This window comes from Mobula hypostoma, chromosome 15 (assembly GCF_963921235.1).
Source record: "Mobula hypostoma chromosome 15, sMobHyp1.1, whole genome shotgun sequence".
Lineage (NCBI taxonomy): Eukaryota > Metazoa > Chordata > Chondrichthyes > Myliobatiformes > Myliobatidae > Mobula > Mobula hypostoma.
In genome coordinates, this window is record NC_086111.1 from 12186693 (window position 1) to 12203379 (window position 16687).

The 16687-nt window shown below is 42.0% G+C and overlaps 1 protein-coding gene across 1 annotated transcript; it reads right to left on the reverse strand.

Moving 5' to 3' along the window:
* Positions 1 to 5737: 5737 nt before the first annotated feature.
* On the reverse strand, positions 5738 to 14037 carry LOC134357163 (protein B4-like). The gene is made up of 5 exons (XM_063068461.1): positions 13938 to 14037; positions 12817 to 13088; positions 10900 to 11011; positions 7710 to 7771; positions 5738 to 6339 (listed from the first exon to the last, which is right to left on the reverse strand). Exons 1-5 carry the CDS (start codon positions 14035 to 14037, stop codon positions 6268 to 6270), a joined length of 618 nt encoding a protein of 205 aa, XP_062924531.1. The 3' UTR covers positions 5738 to 6267.
* Positions 14038 to 16687: the final 2650 nt, after the last annotated feature.

Consider the following 16687-nt stretch of genomic DNA (forward strand, 5'->3'; position numbering starts at 1 on the left):
CAGGAGAACTTTCACCACTCACACCCTCCTGTCCGTTGATGGCACAGCCATAGAAACTGTGAGCAGTTTCAAACTCTAGAGTGTGGACCTCTTGCACAAACCCTCATGGTGCCAGAAGACATTCTGCACAATCAGGAAAGCTCACCAATGCCTCTATATTCTGAGGATGCTGAGGAGAGATAGACTTTGCACGTTAATACTCAGACCTACAGAATCACAGTAGAGAGCACCACTATGTGGTAGAGAAACTACATTGCAGTGAACAGGAAGACTCTACCATGGGTAGTCAAAACTGCCCAGTCTTTCACCAGCACCAGCCTACCCTCCATCAAGACTTATACATACATACGTACATACATAGAAAGATGATGGAAAAAGGCCAAACATCATATAGGATCCCACCCACCCTGCTCATTCACTGTTTGTCCCACCCTCATCAGTGAGGTAGCTACGTAGCATCCACGCCAGGACCACCAGACTCAAGAGCGGTTACATTCCCCAAGCAGTACCCCATCCATCCACAGCCCCCTCCACCACTACTTTACCATTTTCTGCCTGAGTCCCCTTATGTGCAGACACTCCTGTGCCTTGTGTCACTTTATGGACATACAATTATATAAGCTATATTATGTATTTATATTTATTGTGTATTATCTTTTTTCAGCTCAAGCTGGTAAAATCTGAGGTATGGACACACTCATTTCTCAATGCTAGGAACTTTCGGACTATTCTAATAGTGTTTAGGATTCTGAAGATTTACGTACTGTAGATATTACTGTGCAGCCCTAATTGTTGAATGCTATTACAGTATGTAGTGACTTTGGAATGACACCAGTTGTAGATATCGCTACTATACTCTATTCATATTCCAAAGTCTTTTAATTTCCTCTTTTAATCCAGCATATTTCTGGTGTTTTTCACTTATTGTTTTCTATGAGTTATGTGTGTTTGGAATGGCTATATCTATTAAATAAGTTGTTCTTGCTTGTTCATCGTGTATTATTCTATCCAGACGGTTATTATGAATTGTCCTATCTGTAATAACTGATCAGACATAATATAATTTCTGTATTCTGACTCTAAAACTGTGTCAGGCTTCTATTTATAGTAAGGTGTGATTTCATTTATGAGTTTGTATCTTAAAGCAAGATTTTCATGAATGATGTTTGCCACTTGATTATGCCTATGTAAGTAATCAGATTGTGTTAAACTTCTACAGGATCCTGTAATGTGTTGGATTGTTTCTGGTTTTTCTTGGCATTTTCTATATCTATCATCTTGAACTCATTGATCTTTTATTATGTATTTTTGATCTTTGTTATTATTATTACTAATATGTTCTTTATCTTATTTTTTGTACTGCATCAGATCTGGAGTAATAATTATTTCATTCTCCTTTAAACCTGTACTGTGAATGGCATTATACAATTTTGAATCTTTGTAAGAGGCAGGTCATGCCTCATGAGCCTGATCGACTTTTTCGAGGAAGTGACAAAAACAAATTGATGAAGATAGAGCAGTGGATGTGGAGTATTTGGATTTTAGAAGGTGCAGTGGAGAGCAAGTTTCCCCATGCTAAGCTCATTCATAAATTCATGAGCCATGAGATCCAGGGAAACTTGGCTGTGTGGATACAGACTTGGCTTGCCCATAGAAGGTGGAACGTATTCTGTCTGTGGCCAGTGGAGTTCCACGAGGGTCTAATCTGAGACCCCTACTCTCTGTGATTTTTATAAATGCCTTGGAGAAGGAAGTGGAAGAGTGGGTTATTAAGATTGCAGATGACACAGAGATTGTTGGTGTTGTGGATCGTGTAGAAGGTTCTTATAGGTTACTGTGGGACACAGACACGTGCAGAGCTGGTTGTGGAAATGACAGATGGAGTTAAATCCAGAAAACTGAGAAATGATTCACTTTGGACGATTGAACTTGAGAGCAGAATATAGGTTTAATAGAAGGATTCTTTGAGTGGAGGAACAAAGGGATCTTGGGGTAAACCTCCATAGATCACTCAAAATGCAGCGCGTGTTGATAACTTATGGTACGTTGGCTTTCATTAATTGGGGATGAGTTTTAAAGACTGCATGGACCTCTATAAAACTCTGGTTAGACTACTCATGGAATATTATTTTCAATTCTGATCACCTTATTAAAGGAAGGATATGGAAGGCACATGGATGAGTGAAAAGGTGGGGTGGATAGTGGGCTATATCTGAGGGAAGGGTTAGATTGATCTTAGAGTTGGCTAAAAGGTTGGCACAACTTCTGGGCCAAAGGGTCTGTACTGGTCTATGATCTATCATACATGCGCAATCAAAGAAATGCATGGCCCAGATGAAGCAAGCCATTCAGCCCATCCAGCCTATTCCACCATTCTGTTTGATTGGGTAGATCTGATATTCCTCATCTACTTTCCCATGGCACATGATTTCCTTTCTGATTAGAGATCTGTCTCAACCTTGGATGTTTGCAAGAACTCTGTCCACACAACTCTATCTGGCAAGGAATTCAATAGACGTAGCTAACAAAATAAAGTTTTCCTCATCTCAATCCCTTTATCCTGAGACCATGTCTTCTACTGAGGAAACAACTTTGCAGCATTCACCCTTTTTCATGATAATATTGCCTCTCATTATTCCAAACTCCATTTGGTCAGACTCTAACCTGTTTACTTTGACCTCATAGGATAACCTCTCCATTTTGATCATCAGAGTGAATGCTTTCTGAACCACTTCCATTAAGAGGCAGATGATACAGATGAGTTCTTAGCTGAATATATCTCATCTGTCTCCAATAAGAAGGTCACTATAGTTGGAGAATTCAGGGAGTTTGATGGTAGAATTCTAGAATAAGTTACCATCTATAAGGAAATTGTATTAGATGCCTCAGTTCTGGTGAATTGTCCAACACAAATTCAGGCCTTTTGCATCCACAATGATCCCCTTTGTCTTCACTAACTGTATCCTTCTATGCCTTTCCTATTTCAATGTCTCTTAAACCTCACAGTTGGATCTGATTCCACTACTCTTTCTGGCAGCAGCTTCCAGACAGTCGACCTCCAATCCTCTTTAAAGTTCTTTTCCCTCACCTTAAACCTTTTTGATACCTTTACCATCTGACTATCTACCCTCTCTATGCCTCTTTTTCATTTTATACATTTATATCAGCATGCTGTTTGGTCTCCTTCGCTCCAGGGAGAAAAACAAGCCTAATGTGTTCAATCTCATCCCGATACTAAACTCACCCATTCCAGGTAGCATCCTGGAAAATCTAAATTTCTGCGAGAGGCAAAGGAAAATAATGCTTGATCCCTGATAAAGATAGTCGTACCTTTATTCAAGTAGATCTGTATGGATTACAGGCTGGTAAGTCAAACAGGTGGGGAAGTTACTAGATGAAATTGAGGGACAGGATTAACCTTAACGCAATGTCTGACAAAGAATAAGAACTTCCTTAAGCTGGGTGCGGAGCTGCAGTCTCCATTGATGTCGTGGCTTGGATTTAGTTTTTTTAGTTTTATTTTAGGTTTGTAGGGAAGTTTTGTGGGACAGAGAGGGGAGTTAGGGGCCGTGTTAGAGTTTATGGACAGGGATGTGATGGAATCAGAGATAGCGGGCATAGTTGGATGTTAGGCTGGCGAGGACATTGAGAATCCCATTATCAGTGAGACCAAAGTTCAAGCCAATTTTTCAGGGTCCTTCCATCAGCAAGTCCGGCTCTGGAGGCCTGGAATTCAGGGTCTCATCAAGGGTATTCATTCGTCATCATCTGCAAGTCCTGGATCAACATCCAGAGTCCGAAGGTAGATCGGAAGTCCAGAACTCTAGTCCCGACGGCCAGAGCCCCAAGCCTGCAAAGCACTGGGAAAATCAGTGTCTGCAAATCCGTGGCTTGCTGGAGGCCAAAGATGGCATGTCCTGTCTTTATGCACAGGCGGGTGGATGGGTGTGGGTGAGGTTGTTTTGTTGCTGTCCGTTTTTCACTTCTGCCAATCATTGTGACACTTGCAGGCCGTCCCCAACACATCCTCGAGTGTTTTGGTTGATTTTTTTTAAGTGTGTCGTACCAGACGTTTAGCCATTCTTGGCTGGCATGTGCTGTCAGGTCACATTATGAACGTTCCTGACTCGACCCTTATATTTTTTCATGAGGCTGAGTGGCTAGCTCGACACTCAACCTGGCATGAATGGAAAGTGTGCTTGGGAGTGGCCCGACCTGCATTCGAACTTGGGAACCTTCGCTCCAGCGTCCAGCGCTGATCTCACTGCGCCACCAGCTAGCTGTGTTGGTTATTAATGCAACTGCCACATTTCACTGTGCGTTTTAATGTACATGTGATAAATAAATCTGAATCTGAAATCTGACTAATACTTTACTTTATTGTCGCCAAACAATTGATACTAGAGTGTACAATCATCACAGCGATATTTGATTCTGCGCTTTGCACTCCCTGGACTACAAATCGATAGTAAGTAGTAAAAATTTAAATTATAAATCATAAATAGAAAATAGAAAAGGGGAAGTAAGGTAGTGCAAAAAAACTGAGAGGCAGGTCCGGATATTTGGAGTGTATGACCCAGATCTGGGTCAGGATGGATCTGGGTCATACACTCCAAATATCCAGACCTGCCTCTCAGTTTTTTTGCACTACCTTACTTATCACAGCAGTCTCATCACAGTTGGAAAGAAGCTGTTCCCAAATCTGACTGAACGAGTCTTCAAGCTCCTGAGCCCTCTCCTGGAGAGAAGAGAGACGAAAAGTGTGTTGGCTGTGTGGGTCGTGTCCTTGATTATCCTGGCACCACTGCTCTGACAGTGTGCGGTGTAAAGTGAGTCCAAGGACGGAAGATTGGTTTGAGTGATGTGCTGGGCTGTGTTCATGATCTTCTGCTGCTTCTTCTGGTCTTGGACAGGACAACTTCCATACCAGGTTGTAATGCACCCTAGAAAAAAGCTTTCTACAGTGCATCTATAAAAATTAGTGAGGGTTTTAGGGGACAGGCCAAATTTCTTTAGTTTTCTCAGGAAGTAAAGGTGCTGGTGGGCCTTCTTGGCAGTGGACTCTACTTGGTTGGAACAAGTCAGGTTATTTGTGATATTGACCCCAAGGAACTTAAAGCTTTTGACCTGTTTCACTTGCGCACCACTGATGTAAATGGGGTCATGAGGTCAATACCTTGAACAAATTGAGGAAGTGAGTTGATATTATATAGATGACCCTTTAGTAAAGCTTTTTACGAAGTCCCACATGGGAGGCTTGTCTGAAAGGTTGGATCCCATGACAATCAAGGACATGGGAAAAAGCTGGAACAAAAATAGCTTAATAGCAGGAGACAGAGGGTGATAGAGGGGGGTAGCTTTTTATGATTAAGCATCTGTAACCAGTGGTGGACTATAAGGATCTGTGCTGAGAGTATGATTGTTATAATTAATGATTCAGATGTGAATGTAGGAGATATATTCTGTAATTTCAAAAATTGGTAGCTTTGTTTCTAAATAGGACAATCTTCAACCACAGAAGAATATGGAACAATCAGCTAAGTGAGAGCAATGGCCAATGGAATTCAATCCTGATAAGTGTGAGGTGCAGCACTTTAATACTAATTAGGATAGGACACACACCATGAATTGAAGAGCCACAGGAAAAGGAGCAGTGGAACGATTGTATAAAAGCCGAAGAATATCTCAAGACAATAGAACCGGAAGATAAGGTGCTGAAGGGAATGTACTGGATAATTGCTGTCATTAATCTGCAGTTACTTTTTTTTGGAGAGTTACTGAGGCTCCACTTAAAAAGGAGTACAGTACAAGAAATATAAGAGAACCCCTGGAAGGGAAAACAGGGAGGGCTAAAAGGAGGCATGAGGTTACTCTGGCAGACTAGGTAAAGGAGAAATCCAAGAGCTTCTACAGATATATTAAAAGCAAAAGGATAGCAAGGGACAAAGTTGGTCCACTTGAAGATCGTGGAGCCAAAAGACATGGGGGCGATGGTAAATGGATTTTTTTTAAATCTTGGAGACAGTCTATAGAAGTGAGACAAAACCACAGTGAAGTCATGGACATGGAAGGTCCAACGGTCAAGAAGGCGGTCTCTGCAAGCGTCGTGGAACGTGTAGAGCAGGACAAGACACAGAAGATGTCCTGGTCATCCACTGCACCTAGTCCCATCTCCAGCCGTCTAGACTGTCTTGCCACTGGACCCAGATGGGAATTGGGAAGAGAGTGAGGCTGACGCTGCGCAACTCTCCCTCACTTAAATCCAAATCACATGCTAGTCATTATGGTGTCGAGGTCCTCATCGACGTCAACGATGGACGAACAACTGTAGCACCGACTCTGAAATAAAAAAAATGGAGTTGATAGCAATAGTGTAGAAGAGTGCTGCCTGGAATGGAAAGTTTAGTTACACTGAGGGATTGCTTAGGCAGAGTTTATTCTTACTGGAATATAGGAGCCAGAGAGATGACCTGAGACTTCGAGGTTTATAACATTTTGATTATAGGGTACTGGCATTGTTATTAGGAGAACCTGCCAATGTACAGAACATTTTCCAATGACCAGCATTCAGAATATGTCTTGTAAGAACTTTATTGATTAAATACAAATACATGCAATTTTAAATCTGCTATTCATATTCCCCAGAGAGCCCTCCTCAAGAGGTGCTCTTGCAGTCAAAATTTCTTGGACCTATCTGTTCACCTGGAGCTGGACTGAGATTTGCTTGGTTCTTCCCTTCCCATCTTGGCTCATCAAGCCTTCTTCACTACAGGGTTAGAAGACTACTTTTTTAAAGTTTTATTTGGCAAGGCTTCTGAAAGTCCACTTTTCTTTTTCACAGCCTTATCCGTTGTTCTAATTCCAGAAGGCTGACCAGGCTTTTTATTCACTTCATTCTTTCCTTCAGGTTTTGATGTTTTATCAACAGACTTCTTGGGTACTTTCTTTGCTTCTGTTGATTGGCTTTTCCCTGATGCCTTCAAATCAGGAGAACAATGTTTAATGAAACATTCTAATCAATAAGAATTGCACTTCAATAAATCACACACGTGCAACAAAGAGGAAAATAGGAGCAGGATTAGGCACTTTAGTTCTGCCCTGCCATTCAGTGTCATGGCTAAACTGCCCAGGTTTCTTCCATGGCACATTCCACTTGCCTTCAACTCCATGAAGTTGCAAAAAAATAATAGTAATAAAATAAAATGAAAATCTACTCGATACCTATGATCAGAATGAAGATGCCTTAGAAAATTATCCTCTAAAACACCTCTGGTAATCTAGCCTCCACAACATTCTAGAGATTTATTGTCCACCAGGTTGCTACATACTTTAGAATTAATTACCTCCTTAGCTTGTGACTATTGCTCTATTGGGAACTCCCACTCTATCAAGAGACACCTATTCCCCAACAGTAAATGGTTTTTGGGTTTGAAATGATGGGTTCTTGCTGGTAGGGGGCAGCAGTCTTTGCAGTGGTGCTATTTGCTTTCAAGCTGCAACAGTGCTTGGGGAAGATGGTATTAGGGGCATCAACTGAGATGTGTCCAGAGGATAGTGGCATCACTAATGAAGTTCAAGCACCCAATCTCATCTACAGCCCTGAAGCTGATGGACCAGAACTGGATGAGCAGAAGTTGGCAACAAGGCCAGATCTCCCTTTGGACAATATTTTAGTTTAGATACCAAGACAATTAAGCATCACCACTTACCTTTGCAGATCCTGCTCCTTTTCCTTTGGAAGATTCTGCAGACTTCTTTGGCTTCTTGCCCTCTGTAAAGAAAGATTGAAGCTGGTTAGGAGCTCTTCATGAAGTAACATTTGAAGCTGAAGTACAAGAGAGCTGAGTGTTGAAGTTTGAGTCTGTTAACATTTAGTGTGGATTGTGCAGTCACACAACCATCTGTGGTGATGGTAAGTAGCCTCAAAGACAGATTACCAGTGGAGTAGACCCAAATTTTGAAATTGGCCTTTCAATTTAAAGTACATTTTACTATCCAGAGAAATCTACACATCTCAGGGCAGAGTATGGCTCTCAGAACTCCATTATACAGTTGTGAGGGGATCCAGGAGTGCTCCTATTAACTGTTTGAAGAGACAGAGACATTCATCATGATGGTTTGTTTGGAAAAGAGAGAGAGATGAAGATTAACAGTTGGACTGTCACTTTAAGGCATTGGAAGTAACTTTGGACTTTTACTGAGTTTGGAGTTGGAGACAGCACCGAGCAGCTCATAAGTTGCTCTAGTGACCAAAAGCAGTGTTATTTAATGGAGAATCGATGTTATGGCTTTCAGCAAGTTGTTGATATTACTTCCAAGGGCAGGTTGCCTGCTTGTGCATTTCTTCACAGACAAAGGAGGGAGGGACTCTTTGAATGACAGGTGATGCTCAACACAGAGAAATAAATGGGAGGTCAGATGATACAGACCTCAGACACATGATCTGGACACTGAATGAGCATTGTTGTGCCCGCAGAGAAAGTCGGTTTTGGAGGATCAATCAGGCGGATCGATTCCAAATTGCTATTTCAACGGTAAAGAAGGGGTTGACTGTGGGGAGTTGTCTGTGTGTCCACCCTTGCCGGGGTGATAACTCCACCACAGGAAAACCGGTCCCCCTGGTTAAAGTCACAGTCGGTGACTTGTAAAGGATTTCAGAGGACGACAAGAAGATCAACGGCATCAGCTCACCTGAAGACTCAACTCTCTCTCCCCATCACTACTCAACTAAGTACCACGAAGTGAACTGGACTTTACTCAACATCTTAAGACTTTATCTTTTTACCCCTAGACTTAAAGCAGCTTGGTTTTCATACATATATATTCCACACTTACTTTTATATATAATCATTGCTAACCTGTGTGATTTATCTACATTTATATTACTGTATTGCATAGTTACTAATAAATATTAGTAGTTTATAGCAATACTGGACTCCAAAGTGTTTTCCATCTCTGCTGGTTTCTTTATCCCCATCACGGGGTACGTGACACAGTATACTGAATCAGCATTGTTCTAGGTGTCCACAAAAATGTTGTTGGCAACAACCCAGTAACCAAGACTACACTTGGCTGCTGGCTAATACAGGGAATTGTTAGGTTATCTGAAGGAAGCCATGGGAAAATTTAATCTCATAAATCCCCTTTAGGCCTCTTCCCTACACTTACACCCATGGCCTCTAACTTTAGAACCCCTAGCATGAGAAAACTCCAGGTATTCATGCCTCAGTTTTATATACCTGTATCATACTATACCTGAGCCATTTCATCTAGTGGAAACAGACCCAGCCTATCTACTCTCCCTACAATCCAAGACTTCCAATATAGATGGTATCCTCTGAATCTTTTCTTTAAACTTCAGCTTTATCATGCCCTTCCTATAACATACCAGCCAAAAAGGCACACAATCTAATCATGGAATATGGCATCCCAATTTTTATAATCAATGTCCTAGCCATATGGCAGGCCTGCCTTCACCACACCACCTACTCATGGCACTGTTTACAGGTACCTATAGCCTTGTACTTCATGTGCTTTGGACATGGTATCCTGGTATAGCTTTAAAATGAAAATAGGTTAAAATAATATTTTGAAGTTACCAGCCCATCCACTTCCAGGTGGAAAGAGGTTACATCCAGGCATGGGATCCCAGACAGACCCAGCAAACGTGGAAACTTGCTCAAATAGCATGAAGGAATAGGCCAAAAACAGACATGCCACCTCTCCCGGAAGTTCCAGGAGTCTCCTGCATATCGATAGTGGCTCCCTGACACCCGGAAATTATATACAACATCCCAGAAATTGATTTTTTTTGAGGGGAAGAGGGAAAGGGAGAGCGAGCATCCTGATTGGTCTCTCTTCGTGCTAACAGTGGTCCCCAACCACCGGGCCGCGAGGAAACAATATGATTTGGTGATATGAAACGGTATGAGTCAGCTGCACCGTTCCTCATTCCCTGTCACACATTGTTGAACTTTAACGCACACGAGGTCATCAGTGACCCAAGACGTGCAAAGGAATGGATCCGTGACCTATTTGTGAATGTTCCCAGTGAATCTTCCATGTCAGCATGGGAAAAAGATCAACTCCGAGCTTGCAAATGATGATGGGCTGAAAAGCATGTTTGACAAAACATCTTTGCTGGCATTCTGGATCAAAGTCAAGGCTGAATATCCTGAGATAGCCTGGTACTTAATCAATTAGCTTGTTTATTTTGGCTTTTTTCTTAAAGATGTGCAGGGTGCGTTCTGGCTACCGCTGTACCGCTGCATTCTTCGCAGCCTGGAGGTTTGGGACCACTGTTATAATTGACTTATCACTACATCCATGCAAGGAAAATATGCACTGTGTGTTTAATATTAAATTCATTAGATAAACCCCTTTAGAAATGAAATTGAGTGTATTAGTCACTTACAAGTGACTTATAGTTGACTTATCACCTATATTCCGGTTGCATTTAACATCCCCCCGGGGTCGGCCAGTCCGCAAGAATATTGTCAATACTAACATATTAAACCAGTCTGCGGTGCAAAAAAAAGGTTGGGGACCCCTGATTTAAACTAGCTGGCTAGTTGCCAAGGAGCTACGCTATTGATGTCCTACGTGATGAGGCTAAAAGTAGCAATAGAATAAACATGATAATATAGTACAATACAAGTACATATTTTAATGTCACATTTGCTGTATATATCCAACTTGGTTTACAGATTAGACAAAAAAAACACTAAACAAGGTATTACATACACCCTTGGAGGTCGATGGGGTGGAGGGGGAGGGGAGGGTACTACCTCCCTGAAATGAGTTTTTGCAGGGTGGGATGTCTGCAAAAACAGTGCAAATTTAGCTCATATTTGAACAAATTTAGTTGAGCAGTAGGAACGAAGTAGAAAATATCATTACCTGATTGTTTATCAGCTCCAGTTGCCTGAACTTTGGGCTTAACATCAGCTTTTGCAGAGCCTACGTTGGGGTTGCTGTTCTCACCAGCTTTCACAGTGTTTTTGGCTGCGAGCTGAGGAAGACAAGTCAGAGGCTTTCAGATAAACCCTGCAAAATTGTTTCAACTTCAAAATTATACAATTCACTTGGAGACTTCTGAAACCAAATGCATCAGAAAGCATTTATGATGAGGTAGAAGTTGGTGGGCAGTGCTAAACAAGGAAAAATAGCTGAATCATTGTCAGGGACAAATGGTTTTGTTGACAGCATTTACACTCTGTTGGGCATTTTAAAAAGACAACATGATGCAGAATCACTCAGCACACACCACATTATTCTCCAGTCTCCCATTCAATAAGTTGTTAATTTGCCCCAAATTCCCAAGCTCTCCATAGCCCTCAATGGGGCATTCTTTCAGAAAACCTACATCCTATTAAGTACCCCTAAACCACCCCCAGGGTATGAAATTCAGCCATTCACGACCCTCAGAATAAACTCCGGCACTCCAGCTTTAAATGGCAGCCCCCTTATCATGCAACTATTGCCTCTTGTTTGAATGGCGGGCAGGAAGGCGAGGAGACTCAATTCTTAAAGGGCTTAACAGCAAAGAACAGGGCAACAGTTCCCCACCAGGAAGTCGAGAATGAGGGTTCAGTCTCAAAATAGTCAGCCAGTCATTCAGAACTGAAATGGGGCAACACTTTTACCCACAGGCTGGTGAACCTTTGAAATTCTCAACTAAATCACTGGTGGCTCACTAAGATATTTAAAATACAACAATTGATGTTGGCTATCAAATGAATCCAGAAATATGGAATTAATACAGGAAAGCAATGCTGTAGTTAGATCAGCCATCATTGTACAGAATGGCAGAACATGAGGGGCCGAGTGGCCTTGCATCTTTTTCTTACTCAGCAAGAGACCAACTCAGAGCTGAAACAGTACAGAGACACATGGATGATAGAAATGTGGTGGACTATATAGCAGAAAGGGTTAGTTTGATCTAGAGTAGGTTGAACTGAAAGACCAGTACTTCATCCAAAGTGAAGTCAGTTGTAGACCAAAGTCTGGATACTCAATAGGGAAATAATTTCACCCCAAGCAGTATTTTGGATGGAAGGGCATCAAGCTTCTAGCACCAGAGTGCATATAACAGGCAGTAGGGTCAAAGACCCACATTCAGTGGATTACTGTGATAGTATCCACATCCCATCACAGCAGGGGTTCCCAGCCTGGGGTGCAATGGTACTGGTCCGTGGTACAAAGAGGTTGGGAACCCTTGCATCACAGGATAATGATGATCAGTGGGGCAGTGTTTCATTTTCTCATGGCTAGCCTCACCCGTAAGTCCGTGCAGTTGTGACTATAACAAGGACTAATTTGTGTTTGTTTCAACAACATTATATATGTAGTTAAATGAAAATAAACTTCACTTGACTTGAAACTGATCAAGTGTATAGACAAAGTAGGAAATCCACTGAATGATTGAATGTTGAAATAGTTAAGACAAGTTAGTTCCAGAGAAGCACAGATGCCATAAAGTTGGGTGGGAGGCCTGGTGTTGTTCAAGGCTAAATCTCACTACTATAACAATTGATTACCAAATCATCCATTATATTCAGCATACAAGCAGCTGAAAAATCAATAAAGTTTTGTCAGGACACAGCTCAGGTAAATGGCAAATTGCATTGGGCACAAGATTAGATTGAAGCAAATTGGCTGCTGATTGGATAACAAGGATCCAGGCTATTCATAGCCTCAGGCCAAGTTAAAGGGAATTCACCATTTAAGTGACTGAAATTTTCCTACAGTCATTTTGTGAAGTTTCCATTCACCCACCTGGGGAATGGGTGCAGCAATTTAAAGGTCTGTACTTACTTTGAATCGTCCTGTAGCACCAGTAGCTTTTGAATTTGCAGGCCTGATGAGAATGCCTTTTTCAAGGCCAACATTCAGAGCTTTCTTTAGACTGTACTTCAGGGTGATAGGATTCATTGTGGGGTAGGCTGAGAGAATGTAGCTCTTTATAGCAGGTACTGAAGTACCTCTGCGATCATTGCTTCTCTCCAGTGCTTTAACCACCATTTGTATCGTGGGAGGGCGTCTATGCTGTAAGTGGTACAACATACCACTGGTTCTCTTACTCATCCCTGGAACAGAAAACATTACAAGCACTGGGGCTTTGGCACAATGTTAAAGTTAATGTTGCCTGCCAATTTCATGAGTAACAAGAGTAAAATCCAGCAGCTATGTAATAGAAACATTATTTATTCAAAGATGAATAGTTGGGAAAGCTATTAGGAGTCTAGGAATTGGTAAGAAGCATGAACACTGAAAATCAGCCTTATGTCTAAGCTTAGATGAGAGAGATTCCAAGAAATCAATGCATTTCAAATACCAATACAGCTTAAGTGCAATGAGGTTTGGACAAAATATTCACTTAACTCCAACTAGGAAGAGCATACAGCATTTACTTTTTGCTCCTGAAAGGAAAATCAACTAGTGTGTTTTTTTTAAGTGGAGGCAAATGTATTTAAGCTCAACTGGTTTCAAAGAGTGAAAAGCTATCAACAAGAGCGCATTAAGGTAGAATACAATGAAGTTGGATGGGGTGAACTTATTTAGGATCTAATTAATAAATAGGGTTGCCAGTTTCTTGAGGCAGACAGAGTTGACATAGCTGTCCTTGATGCCGAGGAGCAACTTATAAGCATACATACAGACAACACCTACAAATACTTGCATCAAAACAGCAAATATAAAAGAGAGGCTCAGGATAAAATAATTCAAAAACAAAATTCATGGAGACAAAAACCCATGGGCAACCATACCAATGATGACATAAACCAGTGTCACTCTAGTTTATAAATGGGACCACCTACTGAAGAGATGCAGTTAAATGTAAATCTTTGGACTAAGTGAGTTTTCCAGTCCACCCAACTCTAAGCCATCAAAACCAGCTGCTGCTCAGGGAACCCACCCCACCATCCTGCTCCTACCTGAAAGGGACATCCTCTGTCTCCGTGAAGGGGCCACCCTGACCGCCACTGCTTGGGAGCCACTTTTCCCAGGGCCTGCAGATGCTTTCTTTGGTGACATAATAATTAATGTATTGCAAATGGTGATGGTGTTGAAGGCTGACTATATACTTAGAGAGTCAGTCAGACAGGCTTCTGATTGGCTGCATGTGAACACCATTGAGTCTGTCAATAAGACTGAGTGAATGGCTGTGTGTTGAGCTCCTCCCACATGAGAAAACTCTTAAAAATAAGCCATTAGGAGGGTGACTGGATTAACTTGATGGCAGCAGCAGAATCCAAATCAGTTTTCATTGGTTATTTAAAAAGATGGAGCACACTAAATGTGAGAAGGATAAAAAAGACCAACTCCTCAAATAAAGGAAGAATTTCTAAAACAGCCAAACATGCAACAGTGTTGAAATGTGCTCATTGAAGTGGAGTTCTCTTGGATTATGGATAGCCTGAAGCTTTCAGGGGTTCTGCATGTCAGACCCTTCATGACATAAGGAGTCAGATTCTGAGCTGCCTTAGATTTCTTGAATGAAGTCGAAAGGATGGAATGGCTGCAGTGTTAATGGATTGGAAGGAAATGATCTGGACAGAAGCTCATGAGAAGACAGGAATGTTAGATATAAGAACAGCAAAACTCTGGGCCAATTGAGAAATTAAATCCTGGTTTAAAACCTGATGTAAAATCTCAAACTGGATGTGTATATCAGGTTATTGGAATCAAAGGAAATTACTAGGTTTTGGACAAGTGGGGAGGAGTGTATGATTAGCAATTTTGTGGAGCATACACCCCTACCCCACTGTGGTGATGACGATCTCTTAGGCAATAGATGTTGCATGTGGTGGGAATAATATTCTGAATTATGTCTATTTCACTGTAAGTAGGAAAAGTGGATGAGCTTAGGACATAGATCAGCACATGGAATTATGACATTGTAGCTATTAAGTGACACACATAAAAGTTGCTGGTGAACGCAGCAGGTCAGGCAGCATCTGTAGGAAGAGGCGCAGTCGACATTTCAGGCCGAGACCCTTCGTCAGGACTAACTGCAGGAAGAGTGAGTAAGGGATATGAAAGTTGGAGGGGGAGGGGGAGATCCAAAATGATAGGAGAAGACAGGAGGGGGAGGGATGGAGCCAAGAGCTGGACAGGTGATAGGTAAAAGGGGATACGAGAGGATCATGGGACAGGAGGTCTGGGAAGAAAGACGAGGGGAGGGGGACCCAGAGGATGGGCAAGGGGTATATTCAGAGGGACAGAGGGAGAAAAAGGAAAGTGAGAGAAAGAATGTGTGTATAAAAATAAGTAACAGATGGGGTACGAGGGGGAGGTGGGGCATTAGCGGAAGTTAGAGAAGTCGATGTTCATGCCATCAGGTTGGAGGCTACCCAGACGGAATATAAGGTGTTGTTCCTCCAACCTGAGTGTGGCTTCATCTTTACAGTAGAGGAGGCCGTGGAAATACATGTCAGAATGGGAATGGGATGTGGAATTAAAATGTGTGGCCACTGGGAGATCCTGCTTTCTCTGGCGGACAGAGCGTAGATGTTCAGCAAAGCGGTCTCCCAGTCCTGCTTTCTCTGGCGGACAGAGCGTAGATGTTCAGCAAAGCGGTCTCCCAGACTTATTTTTATACACACATTCTTTCTCTCACTCTCCTTTTTCTCCCTCTGTCCCTCTGAATATACCTCTTGCCCATCTTCTGGGTCCCCCCCCTTGTCTTTCTTCCCGGACCTCCTGTCCCATGATCCTCTCATATCCCTTTTGCCAATCACCTGTCCAGCTCTTGGCTCCATCCCTCCCTCTCCTGTCTTCTCCTATCATTTTGGATCTCCCCCTCCCCCTGCAACTTTCAAATCCCTTACTCACTCTTCCCTCAGTTAGTCCTGACGAAGGGTCTCGGCCTGAAACGTCGACTGCACCTCTTCCTAGAGATGCTGTCTGGCCTGCTGCGTTCACCAGCAACTTTGATGTGTGTTGCTTGAATTTCCAGCATCTGCAGAATTCCAGTTGCAGCTATTAAGTGACTTGGTTGGTAGAGGGGCAGGTCTGGCAGCTCAATGTTGTGGGGTTCTGTTGTTTTAGACTTGATAGAGCAGGAGGGATTAAAGTGGCTTAATTAGTCACAGTAGTACTCGGAGGAGAGAGCTTATCTACTGAGGCAATATGGGGGGAACTGAGGAATAAATGGGATTCTATTATAGACCACCCAATAGTCAGCAGGATTTAAAGGAGCAAATTTAAAGAGAGATCACAGACATTTGCAAGAAATATAAATTTAAGGCTATGATAGAAAGTGATTTTAACTTTCCAAATACTGACTGGAACTCCCATATCGTATAAGTGCTGGATAGGATAGAGTTTTTCAAATCTTTTCAGGGAAATTTCCTTAAGCGATATATAGAGGTCCCAACTAGAGAGAGTGCAATACTGGATCTTCTGTTAGGGATTGAGAGAGGGCAGCTGGCAGGTGTAAGGGAACATTTTGGATCTACTGATCATAATTCCATTAGTTACAAGATAATTATGGAGAAAGATAGGTCTGGTCCTTGCTTTCATTCTAAATTGAAGAAAGACAAATTTTGATGGTATCAGAAAGGATCTGACAAGTGTGCATTGGGAAGGTTGTTTGGTAAATGGGAGGTGTTCAAAAGTGAAATTTTGAGAGTACAGAATTTGTATTTCCTGTCAGAATAAAAGGCAAGGTTAGACTCAGAAT

Excerpts from the sequence above, each read along its gene's own strand:
- LOC134357163 (XM_063068461.1), bottom strand. The coding sequence starts at position 14,037 with ATGTCACCAAAGAAAGCATCTGCAGGCCCTGGGAAAAGTGGCTCCCAA. Across the intron at positions 13,089-13,937 it reads ACAGAGGATGTCCCTTTCAG|GGATGAGTAAGAGAACCAGT; the intron begins GTAGGAGCAGGA and ends TTTCTGTTCCAG. Across the intron at positions 11,012-12,816 it reads GTGCTACAGGACGATTCAAA|CTCGCAGCCAAAAACACTGT; the intron begins GTAAGTACAGAC and ends TGTCTTCCTCAG.